At 40.0% G+C, this 14,056-nt stretch overlaps 1 protein-coding gene across 1 annotated transcript in view; it reads left to right on the top strand.

The window, feature by feature from the left end:
* The window catches only part of SLC4A9 (solute carrier family 4 member 9), a 49,570-nt gene that overhangs the window by 22,196 nt on the left and 13,318 nt on the right, over nucleotides 1–14,056 (top strand). Inside the window, exons 12-18 of the mRNA XM_032220446.1 lie at nucleotides 1,394–1,449; nucleotides 3,142–3,336; nucleotides 6,725–6,838; nucleotides 10,495–10,656; nucleotides 11,665–11,843; nucleotides 12,221–12,293; nucleotides 13,207–13,275. Coding sequence (XP_032076337.1) covers nucleotides 1,394–1,449; nucleotides 3,142–3,336; nucleotides 6,725–6,838; nucleotides 10,495–10,656; nucleotides 11,665–11,843; nucleotides 12,221–12,293; nucleotides 13,207–13,275 — 848 coding nt within the window. The remainder of the gene's footprint in view (nucleotides 1–1,393; nucleotides 1,450–3,141; nucleotides 3,337–6,724; nucleotides 6,839–10,494; nucleotides 10,657–11,664; nucleotides 11,844–12,220; nucleotides 12,294–13,206; nucleotides 13,276–14,056) is intronic.

Genomic DNA, 14,056 nt, shown 5'->3' with positions numbered 1-14,056 from the left:
CTTCCCCCCTTACCCTCTCCTCTCCCTCTCTTCCCATCTCCCTTCTGTTTCCCACTCTTCCTCTCATTGGTGTATTTCCGCTTCTGAGCAAACTCCAATCTATGTTGATAGTATTTATACTTCCATAACAATATACTTAACATATCCTAGTTTTAAAGAAAAAATAAGAGAAAACAGTATACATGTGCAATCATATTACATTAGAATCTAACACCCCTCGTCAAACCTCCCTCCCCCCCCCTCCCCCCCAACCCCGCCCCAGCCTTCCCTCCCCCGACTTCCCAGAACCCATACATGGTATAAATCTTTAACAAAAACAGTCTAAAATATATTGGAAAAAAGAGTACAAAATTGATAACTTCTTTACATTGAGCTTAGCTCCTCCTTGCTAAACTAACTTTAAACAATTTATATCAGTCCTGATGTTAATCATAAGCTATCTGGAATTTCTTAAAAAATGAAATCTAATTCAAGTACAAACCAAACTAAATTTAAAAATTCCACCAGTGCTTGGGGCAATGTAGCGCGACCATGTATTACAAATCTTATTAACTAAGAAAATATCTACGAGTAGATATTTAAAAAATGCAACATGGGTATTTATCAAATATAGCTGAGATCTCACCCCATCCCACCCACAAATCTTGATGCAATCAGTAATACCCCTTTTCAGATTGGTCACCAACATACTTCTGGGTTGATTTCAGTGGTTTATTTTTATGTTTTCTCTGTCTTGCACCTGTCCCTGTTAGTAGATCAAGGCAGCCTAAACCCGTCCCCCAGGTGACACATGCCAACTGGAAGTGCTAAAAGGGCTCTCCTATACCTCAAAGAAAAGCTCTGATTGGCCTAAGCAGCCTAATTGGACTTGAAATCATCCACACAGAAAAGCAGGTACCTGCACAGTTTGATCCACTTCTGTCCAAGTATGTTAGTCTCCTGCATTTAGATAGTGCCTAGCTTTGTAAACAAAGGTTCCTCTGTTTTACATCTGTCAGTTATTTTCTTTTTGGAAATCCAGTATTTGCTTGAGGTTCTGGGTAACCTCTGGATAGAGTCTGGAGAATATAGTTTGTGGATATAGCTAGATTGCAATACCAGTCTGCTCTTCTATGATATTGCGACTTTTCTGGTTTGTCTTGCATTGTTCTTTTTAAAATCTTTAAATAACAACGTCTGCCTAACAGTTGGCCATGGTGCAAACTGGTCTTTAGAGTTATGGCAAGAAACAATGTGCATCTTTGTTATGTTACCAACCTGTTTTTGAACACATATTTAAGATGCCACAAAACAGACATCCAAAAATTCTGCCAAGCTTTTCTTACCCTCTCCGGTCCTTGCATTGCACAAATCAGAATGAACAGCTGATATCTTGGATGATTGTTTCTTGCAGGCAATGCCTCTGTCCTGAACCAGACTCTGTTCTCTAATCTCAGCAGTTTTGAACAGGTAACAAATAAAATTATTTTCATTAACTAAAACGACTGGACAGGGGAAACCTTTGCTTTTATCTTTAAAATTGCACATAGGAATGCAAGATGAAGCAAAAAAACATATTTTGTATGTATTACAAAAGGCCAGGCAAACACTAGATGGAAGCAAAGAAATACAGTATGCAAGACATAGTTACTATCTTAGAAAAGAATGCAAACTGAGATATAGGAAGGGAGTAGCATTTTGTGATTAGCATGTTTTGTTCATATGGGATTCTGTATTTCTTGGAGTACTGCAGTCTTTTTGCACTTGATAACTGGGATGTGTTGCCCTTTTGGTTGTTGTTGTCGTCGTTGTTTTGCTGCTGAGGACTTCCCCACTATTACTGCTGCTGATTCTATATCTTTTGAGGAAGTCACAGCCACATGCATATCAGAAGACTATGTACCAGAAGCCAAAGAGCACACAGAGATTTAAAAAAAAAAAGTAGGTTGTTAAAAGTGAAATTCCAGATGGCCAATGAGGACAGGTTCTCATGCTATGCTGAGACTATCATGCAGAAGCTGAGAAAGAAAGACTCAGGGTTAACCTGCAGTTGCAGCCTGAAGCTCTCTTTTTTACTAAGCTCTACTTCCTGCACTGAAGAAGTAGAGTTTGTGTCCTGGTGATTCCTCCGCCTTTTTGTGCTTTCCACCCAGTTTACCCAGGAGTGAGAGAGAATCTGAGAATTAGATTGTACTGGGTGCTGAATTCTTCTTGAAGAAAACTATAGGGAAGGAAGGACATGTAGGCTGCTGCCCCATTTCCTCCTTGGGCTCATCTTCTGACAGTTATATTAGGCTTATCTACTGGCAGATTCAGAAAATGATTCCTTGTGGTTTGTATGTGAAAACCATAAGCACATGATAAACCCATAAAAAACAGTCTTAAAATGACTGTTTTTCACACTTACAACTTTGCAGCACCTCCTTGGTCACCTGGTCAGAATTCGAATGCTTGGCAACTGGCATATATTTATGATGGTTGCAGTGTCCTGGGATCATGTGATCACTTTTTGCAACCTTTAGACAAGCAAAACCAACGGGGAAGCCACACTTACTTAACAATTTTGCTACTAACTCAACAACTGCAGTGATTCATTTAACAACTATGGCAAGAAAAATTGTAACGTGGGCTCAAAACTCAACAACTGTTTTGCTTAGCACCAGAAATTTGGGGCTCAGTTGTGTTCATAAGTCAAAGACTCCCTGTAATATAATATTGTATATTATGTAGATTAGGCAGATATGCACTTTATTTGCTTGTTTGTTTGTTTACTTGCTTAAGGGAGAACATTTTTTAAAAATGAGGCTAGATTAAAAACAGGGAAAGCAATGATCCAATACAGAACTCAAATGCCTTAAAAACGTAAATCAGTTATGGCACAGGACAAAATACCAACCACATTCCCACAGCAAATTGAGATAGCAGCATATTAATCTGTGCACAATCAATGATCCCTCTTTTAGTTTAGCTAATAATATATTTTCTCTCATATTCAGCCGCAACTTGAGCCAGTCTGGAGTCTTGTAGCCCGGTTGGATTACAGTTTCCTGATTCCCAGCTTGCTTCGGCCATTGGAAAAACAGTCTAAATATTTTCTTAAGAGTTGCGTGACTTGGATAAACAGGGATCTTTTTCTGAGGCACAATCCTTTCTTTTTCACAGCAATCGGATGTGGAATCGGGGAACTGGTCCCTCCTGACCAAGGATCAGTGTATGCAACTAGGGGGCCATCTAGTGGGCAACAGTTGCAACTACGTGCCTGACATCACTTTCATGTCCTTCATTCTGTTTCTGGGAACGTTGTTCTGTGCTATGGTCCTGAAAAAATTTAAATCAAGTCGCTATTTTCCCACTGGTGTAAGTAGCTATCTATCCTATCCTATCCTTTACATGTTGATTGAATTTATGAAATAAATAAATATTTCCTTCTTGTGAGTAAGCTTGTGTACATACTCTGTCTTCCTGTAACTGCTACCCCGCAACACATTCAAGTAGTAACCCAATTATCCTACACTATGATGGGAGCTACAGTTAGACATAATGGAAAACACCAGTACAGTGATGAATTGTATTTACTATGCATTTACCTGCATAGTAACAAAGTAGAAACTTGCAGGAAATGGGGACAGGTAGAGAATGGACAAAGAGGAAAAGATCATGGGTATGCCTCCTTATTTACATTCCCTCTGTCTTTATTTCTCAAATCCCGCTTCCCATTTCAACAGTTTTCATCTCTACTTTGATTTTCCATTCTTACCTATCTTGGTTCTCTCTTTGGGGAGAAAGAGAGTACAGAACGGTAAAGAAAAAAGTTGTATGTTCTGTACTAACCTATGGATTGAAAAGTTTATGTGATGAATAGCTGCTGATTGCTGAGAAGTGTCCTCAATTGCCTATTGTGAGTGATTGTGATTGTCTCCTACTGGGCAAGCAGGGGTTTCTTCAGGGACTATAGAAGATACACAAGGCAAACAATTCCCAGGAGCAAGCTCATTAACCTGGCAGATTGGTGGTCTGGCAGATATTTAGGAGTACAGATTGGATCTTAATTCCAGGAGCATATAGATTTAAAATGGACTCGGAGCTCTGTTTTTCAACTTTCATACAAATAAGAATCTCAGACTCAAAACCAACTTTATCATCATCTTCTTCTATTATGCATCTATTCATCACTCATTGAAAAGGGAGAAACAAAATAGTAATCACAACGGCTAAGCATCAGATGTGACATGCACACCATCACCTTAGAATGCAGTTTCCTATATATTTAATGGCGGGGGGAATGTATCTTCAGTAAGACTTAATCCCAGGATTTTTGTTTTAGTCCATAAAGCCTTTGCAAACTTTTTCTGAAGCCATTCAGTATTTGTCACATACAGTATACAGTATATTCACTTAATGATTTGTAGAAACAAAGAAATATGTCCCACGTTGGGGCTTTTTAGTATAAAATATTTTAGTCCTGCATAATTTTTGAAACTCTAGTAGTTACTTGAGATGAATTCTAAATTGTTATATTTGTTTTGAGGATTTTATGCCTTTTTCATTTTTGAAATAAAAATTTTCAAATTTGCAAATGACTCCAAGCTGTGGCAAATAGCCAACACTTTAGAAGAAAGATAGACTCAAGATCCAGAAGGATCTTGACAAACTTCACACTGGACCCTGTGCAACAAAATGCAGTTCAGTGGTGAGAAAAGTAAGGTCTTATGCTTAGAGAAGAAAAACCAAATGCACAGATATAGGATAGGTAGTACTTGTTCAACAGGACTAACTATGACAGAGGGTTCACCAACAAAAGGGTGAACGACAAAACCGCGCCCGACTAAACCGCGGTGACAAAACCGTGTGTTCTAAAGCGCTCCGACGAATGAGTGCTGAATCGCGCTGACAACAGCGCGGCGACAGAAAGCGCGGCTGTAAAACTAAACCTAACCCTAACCCTAACCCTAAACGTAACGCTAAACGTAACGCTAAACGTAACGCTAACCCTAACCCTAAACCTAAACCTAACCCTAATCCTGACCCTGACCCTAACCCTAACCCTAACCCTAACCCTAACCCTAACCCTAACCCTAACCCTAAACCTAAACCTAAACCTAACCCTTACCTTAAGTTAAATCTCTGTCGCTGCGCTGTTGTAAAGCGCCCTTCTATCTCCGCGCTGTTGTCGCCGCGATGTTGTCGGCACGTTGATGACGTCGCGGTTTTAGCGACACGGTTTAGTCGGGCGCGGTTTTGACATTCGCCCTTTTGTCGGGTCACGATGACAGAGATCTAGATGTCCCAGTGCAGTGATGGCTAACCTTTTTAAAAGTGGGGGGTGGGGGGGGTCGCACACACACATGCCCTCACCCATAGTGCAATGCCCTCCCCTACGCATGTGCACACAACCCTGCCGTTCATGCATGCAAACCCCCCCCCCCCTGCATGCAGGCTTCACTGAAGACTCTGGACTTCCAGGAGGCATGTTGGGCCATTTTATGCCCTCCACAGGCTTCAGGAAAGCCTCCTGAAACCTCCTGAGGGGGGAAAAACAGCCCAATGGGCAACCTGGAAGTTTGTTCCCGAACGTCTGGTGGGTCCTCTTGGGCTGTTTTTCGCCCTATCCAGGCTTCAGGGAAGCCTCCTGAAGCCTGGGGAAGGCAAAAAACGGTCCAACATGCAAACCGGAAGTTTGGGAACAAACTTCCGGGTTGCCAGTTGGGCTGTTTATTTCCCTCTGGAGGGCAAAAAAATAATAATGCCCAATGCACAAACCGGAAGTCCATTCCCAAACTTCCAGTTTGCACATTGTGGGGATTTTCACCGTCCGGAGGCTTCAGGAGGTTTCCCTGAAGCCTCCTGAGGGTGAAAAATGGCTGAAAATCAAGGCCGAAAACCAGCTTGCCAGCATGCCCAGGTGCGCTGGAGCTGACAGGGCAACGCCTCGCGTGACCTTAGAAATGGCTCCGCATGCCACCTGTGGCACATGTGCCATAGGTTCGCCATCACGGTTCTAGTGGATAATTAGTATGAGCCACCAGTGAGCTGCAGCAGCCAATAAAACAACAACAATGCAGTACTAGACTTCAGCAACAGAGGAATAGTGTCAAGATCACATGAAGAACAACCACCACTTTACACTGCACTGGTAAGATCACACTTGGAATACTGTGTCCAGTTGTGGTCACTATGATACAAAAAAGATGTGGAGACTTTAGAAAGAGTGCATAGAAGAGCAACAAAAATGACAAGGGGTCTGAAGCACACAATAAAGGGTTATGGAAGCTAGGTATGTCTCGTTCAGTGGTTCCCAAAGTTGGCAACTTTAAGACTTGTGGCTCTGCTGGCTGGAGAATTCTGGGAGTTGAAGTCCACAAGTCTTAAAGTTGCCAACTTTGGGAACCACTGGTCTAGTTTAACAACAATAAAAAAGAACCACAGTGATTTGATAGCAGTTTTCTAATATTTGAGGGGCTGCCACACAGAAGAGGGGGTCAGCCTCTTTTCCAAAGCACCTGTGGGCAGGAAAAGAAGTAATGGATGGAAACTGATCAAGGAAAGATCCAACCTAGAATTAAATAGACATTTCCTGTCGGTGAGAAGAATAGTGACTTGTCTCCAGAAGTTGTGGGTGCTCCATCACTGGAGCTTTTTAAAGAAATTGGACATCCATTTCTCCGGATTAGTACAGGGGGTTGAACTAGATGATATCCAAGGTCCTTCTAATTGTCTTATTCTATTCTGTTATTTCACATCTTAGGTAAGGAAGCTAGTGGGCGATTTCTCCATTATTCTGACAATCCTCATCTTCTGTGGAATTGATGCTGCTCTTGGATTAGAGACACCAAAGCTTCTTGTTCCAGAAACATTCCAGGTAAGATTAGTCAGTCATATATCAATGAGACAAAGAGCTCTCAGCCCAGCCTTAGAAGAGCCTCCTTCAAACTAATCTCAACTCCTGATGACTTCATAGTCACTTCCAGTTATTGCAGATTTCTAGGCCACATTACAGAAATGGTTTATATTGTCCATTTTTGTCAGGCATATATAAAATGTAAACAATCTGCCTCGATGTTCCATACGTATTCAGTTGTCCATACAGACTAGTTGGTAATGCAGCTGTTTCTTGTGTAATCCCAACAAAACAACTCTGTATGAACATTTTATTGAACTCTGGGAGAAAAAGACACAATTTAAGTAAGTGCAAAGTAACCCACCCTTGTTAACAAATCCATTGCTAGAGTCTAAAATAAATAACCATAGCCACAACACTTACCCATATGTCAAAATAGCAGTTAGCAATAGCAGTTAGACTTATATACCGCTTCATAGAGCTTTCAGCCCTCTCTAAGCGGTTTACAGAGTCAGCATATCGCCCCCAATAACAATCCGGGTCCTCATTTTACCCACCTCGGAAGGATGGAAGGCTGAGTCAACCCTGAGCCTGGTGGGATTTGAACAGCCGAACTGCAGAACTGCAGTCAGCTGAAGTAGCCTGCAGTGCTGCATTTAACCACTGCGCCACCTCGGCTCTTATAAAATGATTATAAACGTTAAAAATTACTGTCTCAGTACTGATCCTTGAAGTTCTCCACTATTTATTTCATTCATTGAGAAACACTTCATTTATTTGTTTTTTGAGCTTTTAAACGGCAGTCTATAAAAAGACAGGTCCTCTTATTCCATGACTGCTAAGTTTACTCATGAGCCAATGAAGAAGAACGTTGTCAAAAACTTTTTGAAAATCCAAGTCTTTTCAGGGCCATTTTTGTTTACATTTCAGTTGATGGTCTCAAAAAAACTTGGTGAGGCAGGATTTACCTTTGTGGTATACATGCTGATTTTTCATTCAACAAGAATATTCCCTTTATGTGCCTTGTTACTTTTTATTATAAGTTCTATCTATTTAACTGGAATAGACAGTAAACTGATGGCTCTCTAATTTTCTATATCTCCTCAGTCCCTTTTTAAAATTGATGGCACATTAACTACATCCCACAATGATATTCCCTGGCACTGGGCCTGCTTTGCGTGCCAATTTATTTCTTGCTAAGTCCGCATTTTCACATTTATGTTCTTTAGGAATCCTAGAATGAATGCTATTAGGACCAGGTGGTTTTTTAGGGTGCAGTTTCTCAAGATATCCCAGAGCAGCATTGTGCAAAGTCTGTTGTACGGAACCCTAGGGTTCTTTAAGAACTTGATGAGTGTTCATGACAAATTGATAGGAGGGTGGAGGGGTGTTAACTTGCATAATGAGATTTGGTTTTTAACAGGCAGGTTATTTTGTTATAGGATCATATATTCAATCTCAAAGCATAGATAAGTGATATTTGCCTCAAGGAATAACTCAGTAATGGAAACAACTGTTTTCCAACTACCTTGTTATGGCATATTCTCCAAGCACATTCAAAGACACATCCATTCATATGCACACAATATAGCTACGAAAAGGAAAGACCAAGAGGTTGGGGGGGGGAGAAAGGGACCAAGAGCTTCTCTTCTACTGGCCATGTGGATAAACGAGAGTTGGGAGATTTTAAGAGCTCCTTAGGGGCTCTTAAACATTTTCAATGTTTTCAACATTTCAACACCATATTTTATCTTTTATATCATTCACAAGTCATAGAATCTCTGCTGATTATTACTACAAGTGTCAAGTTTCAAACTATTGAAAGTGCAACTATTACCATATTTTTGGAGTATAAGATGCACTGGAGTATAAGACGCACCTTAATTTTGGGGGAGGAAATCAGGGAAAAAACCTTTCTGCCTCTTTCCCAGCAGCATCCATCAGTATTCATCTGGTTAATGTCTTTGCTACCTTGGTTGGAGACTGATTCCAAAAGTGGCCCGGGGAACTGTGATAATTTTTGGGCTGTAGCGCCACGATCCCCTCCCCAATTCCAAAAAGGGCATGTGCAGAAGCCAAAAAAGTGCATCGTGCTTCAGATGGCAGGTGGTTCCAGCACACGTTGCCACCTCAAAATGCTTTCCTTCCCAGTTCCCCGGTGCACATTGCAGAGCTGCGCGCCCTCCTCATCTTCTGCAGACTCGCCTTCGCTTTCTCCTTGCCAGCACTGTCAGCCAGGGGAAGTAGGGAGAAAAGCGAGAGGGCATTGCAAGGATTGTAGGAATTATAAATATTTGCTAAAATGTATATGCTAAAAAAAAGAAACACTTATATTTTAAAATTTAATACCTTAAATCTACTTATAGATACCCTGTTTCCCCAGAAATAAGACTTCCCTGGATAATAAGCCCAATCAGGCTTTTGAGTGCATGTTCTAAAATAAGCCCTCTCCCAAAAATAAGCCCTCCTTGAAAATATTGCAATCCAGCAGCATGAAGTGACCATGTTCGCTGCCTCCTGCATCTTAAAAATAATAAGACCTCCCCGAAAAGAAGGCCAAATGCTTATTTCAGGTGTCAAAAGAAAATAAGACCCTGTCTTATTTTCAGGGGAAATATGAAATTATTTTTATGGTATAGAAATATATAGGGTGTATACATCTATAAGATGTATAGAGTTCCAAATCTATTTTTTAAATGCACAGCTGTACAATAGTTAGTATATATACAAGACTTTATATAATTATATTTGATTTAATTAGTTTGCATGTACTAACTTCAAGAAAGTTAAAGAGTCTCTTTTTTCCCCTTTGGTCTAACTGTTGCATCCGCTGCTCCACCTCTCTATGTCACTGGTGGGTTCCTACTGGTTCAGACTGGTTCAGCTGAACTGGTAGTAGTTTAGCGGCGTGGGTCACTGGAACCAGCAACGACCCAGGCCTGCTGTGCTCCCAAACCAGTTCTCCTGGCAGCGCCATAGGTGCTGCCATCTTATTTTTGACTTCTGTGCATGCACAGAGCAATTTTTGCTATATTGTGCATGCACACACAGGGCGCATCAAGTGCGTGTGTGGCATGTCCCTGAGTAAACCGGCAGTAGCGGCTGCCGGAACCTACCACTGCTTTATAGCCAAGATATTGCCTTCCCTCTATTTAGCACAGTCACTGTCACATTTAGTTCACTTCCCTCACCAATTCTTGTTGTCACGGTCTTCTTCCCAAGAAGAAACTTCTTGTAGTTATTCTTTTCCCAATCTACCACCCACAATATCTTGTCACAGTCTCAGTGTGTAGTCCATCTGTCTATATATGCTTTATATTTTATATACATAAAGTATACTCACACACACACTTATTAGGTACACATATTATTATATACAAAATATATTTTGATTAATTATAAAGTACCTAGTTATTTACTGGGGACATAAAATATACACAAAGCAAATGCATTTATCAAACAATTCAATTTTTGAAAAATCAGATAACCATAGTAATTATCCATAAAATTGAAAGAATCTCTCTACAATTTAATCAGCTGGAACTTTCATTCAGCCTTGAGAGTTTCTTTCTTGATTAGACAAGAATTAAGGTGCTGATATACTTTGCCAACTAATTTAAGAGCCAATGCTTATCTGTCTGCTACTTACTAATCTTTTCCACTTATTCTCTCTGCAGCCTACAAATCCCAAGCGAGACTGGCTCGTGTTTCCATTTGGAGCAAATCCCTGGTGGATATACTTAGTGTCTTCAGTACCTGCCATTCTAGTTACCATCCTCATCTTCATGGATCAACAGATAACAGCTGTCATTCTCAATCGCAAGGAATATAAACTGCAGGTCAGTATTTGGTTGGGCTCTGTAATGTAGTTTTTATTTTTTTTGGAAAATCTCTCTTAAACACACAGATATTGAATCACAAACCAAGGAACACGAGAATAATTGTTGAGACTAAACTTGTGTTTCAAAGACAATTATGTAATATAAACAGGTTTTTAAAGCCAAGTAAGCTGATATGGTATGTTTTCATATAATCTGGACTCAGCTTTAAAGGATTTTATGGAGCATATTGGAAATGGTTTAAAAGGGGGCTGCATACTTCATTTGTTCTGCCTTCCACACTTATTTATTTTTAAAAGAAGGAATAAACTTAGCATATTGCAGGTTGTTCATTTTGCTCTCTTTGTATTATTTTGCACTATCATAGTTGCTGGTGTGAAGAAACCCATGCTCCCTTATTTGTAAAAGCAAATATTGGAAAAAAGGAAGAAGATAAAGCATTAGTTACCAAAGCAAGAAACAGAAATAAATACTTTTCCAAATTTAGTGGACAACATATAGCAATAGCACTTAGACTTATATATTGCTTCACAGTGCTTTACAGCCCTCTCTAAGTTGTTTACAGTATCAGCATATTGCCACCAACAAACTGGGTCCTCATTTTATCAATCTTGGAAAGGTGGAAGGCTGAATCAACCTCGAGCCTCATGAGTTTTGAACTGCCAAATTGCAGGCAGCCAGCAGTCAGCAGAAGTAGCCTGCAGTACTGCTTTCTAACCACTATGCCACCAGGCCTCACATAGAATTTCTTAGTACCATATGCAACATTTTCTGTTTTATATTCCTAAGGAAATGGTATTGATCTACAAAATCTTACATAAAATTCTCTAATCCTAATTTCGCTCTAGGTAGTGAAATTCTGGAAGAATAATCAATTATGCAAGTCACACAGCTTATAAAAATGTTATTGTTCCAATCAGTTAAAGGAGTCATACTCTAAAATAGAAAACTTTATCATGCATTATCCAGTCCACATCTCCTACTACTAACTCCAATGTTCTCTTTCAGAAAGGGGCAGGATTTCATCTAGATTTCCTCTGTGTTTCCCTACTGATGATTGTTACATCGTTTATGGGTTTGCCCTGGTATGTGTCCGCCACAGTCATATCTCTGGCGCATATGGACAGCCTTAAGAAAGAAAGCACTACCAGTGCTCCAGGAGAACAGCCAAAGTTCCTCGGAATCAGGTATTGGAAGTAGATCAAACTTTTAAGGATTCAAAAATGGAGGTGTTATTATCTGTCATTGATTTTCTTTCATCTACATTAGCCTTCTCCAACATGGAATATATACAAAAGTCAAAATCAATACTCCTGCAGGCTATGCTCACTTTGGGATTTGAAGTTTTAACACAACACATTTGGAGAACACCAAATTAGGGAAGACCATATTAAATAGTAGGAAATGATTGATTGGGTCCACCCCGTTTTGCTGGTTAACATAATGAACGCTTTGGGTGGGATTTTAGATGACTTACTTAGGAAGAGTGGGACTGATTTAGGATTTATGGGATTGGTAAATGGTTGAAATATGAAGGCCTAACTTAGAAATACTCTTCTTACAGGGAACAAAGAGTTACAGGATTGATGGTCTTTATTCTCACAGGATTGTCTGTGTTTCTTGCTCCTGTGCTCAAGGTGATTTTTTAAAAAGTATTCATATAAATATTTAACACATAGGTATGTTATTTCATTTCCCACTGTTCATGTGACGTTTTGATTTTGCTGTCTGAAATACTTTGCAGACCAGCCAGATGTGTGATTGCGACTGTTTGATTTCTCTTTGAAGGAATGGTTCCACTGTATGCGGCATTGAGCAGAACCTTGTCCTTTAAGCATTGTGCTTTTCGGTGCCTCAATTTAAGAGACTCAGACAAACTGGAACAGCTACAGAGAAGGGCAACATAAATTAGCAGGGACCTGGAAACACAATATTACAAACATTAACAGAAAATACTACACAGGCTCTACACTGGGGGGAAGGGGGGTTTGTAAATCATGTAGATTTCCTTAGATAAGCCGTGACATAGTGCAACATTTCTATTCCTCTCTGCTTTGAAAAGTTAAGGGAAGGGTGACTGAATAGACCAGGGGTAATCAACCTTTTTATACCTACCGCCCACTTTTGTATCTCTGTTAGTAGTAAAATTTTCTAACCACCCACCGGTTCCACAGTAATGGTGATTTATAAAGTAGGGAAGTCAATTAAATTAAAAAAAAGGAAAGTGCTTCAGTATCGGACAAAACCCCTACCGCCCACCATGAAAGCTGGAACGTTCACAAGTAGGGACCAGGTTGACTGCCACTGGAATAGACCATTTTGATAGCCAAATTCTGACAGAGAAAGATGACCATAGGGAAGGGGGAAAAATACCTGAAGAGATGTTATGTAAAAGAAGGCTGAAATGTTGTTGTTTAGTATCCCAGAGTGAAGGACTTGAATCAATTCATTGTAAGGCAAACATTGACAGTGATGTTTTACTGACCTTAAAGACAGTCTCTTGTGAGTCATACTTTAATGTGATTAATTTTCTTTCTTTCATATCCCAAGTTTATCCCAATGCCTGTGCTGTATGGCATTTTCTTTTATATGGGTATATCTGCACTTAGCAGTATTCAGGTGAGTGCAAAAAGATTATAGAAATACATTCTGCCGGGTTGGGGAGGATGAAAGTTAATTCAATCAGCTGAGTATATAGTATTTTCTAAGACTGAATAGTCTGAATAATGTGGGAAGGCGCTGTCTATAATTAAGGTCTCCTGGATGTTTGTGTACTCCTTTTCAAGAAGTTGTGTGAGTTGTGGGGTTTTTGTTTACTTGTTTGTTTTGTGCCTTTGAATCAGTTTTGACTCCTGGCCACTGTCTGGACTAATCCCTGTAGTTTTCTTGGCAAGATTTTCAATAGTAGTTTGCCACGGCCTTTTTTCTACGGCTGCGAGGGAGCAACTAACCCAAGGTCACCCAGATGGCTTCATATCCAAGGCCAGATTAGAATCACGGTCTCTGCTTTCTAGCCTGCTGGCTTAACTCCCACAAAGAGGTCCACAGTGCTAATAAAGCAGAAGAGAAATGCATGCAAGAGGTACTTTTAAAAACAAAGCTGGAGCTCAGAGCATTCCAGATGTGTAAGGAGAAGGGGGCAGATCAGCCCTTGATTCACTTGCTATTCCAGATCTGTAATTTCAATTGTAAAATGCGGAGCAAGCCATGCTTAGCAAAGCAACCCTGAAATTTATTGGACATTCTCTTTTTACACCTTAAAGCTAATCTAAGTAACCCAATTCCAGGCAGAGATTGACTATTCATTCATTTATTTTCCTATGCCTCACTCTGAGTGGCTTATAAATATCCCCAAATGGTAATATCATTAAAACATAGCAATGTGTAATAAGTAATATTC

Source organism: Thamnophis elegans, chromosome 6 (genome assembly GCF_009769535.1).
Source record: "Thamnophis elegans isolate rThaEle1 chromosome 6, rThaEle1.pri, whole genome shotgun sequence".
Lineage (NCBI taxonomy): Eukaryota > Metazoa > Chordata > Lepidosauria > Squamata > Colubridae > Thamnophis > Thamnophis elegans.
The sequence above is the reverse complement of the archived record's forward strand: the minus strand, read 5'-3'. Positions and strand labels throughout refer to the sequence as shown.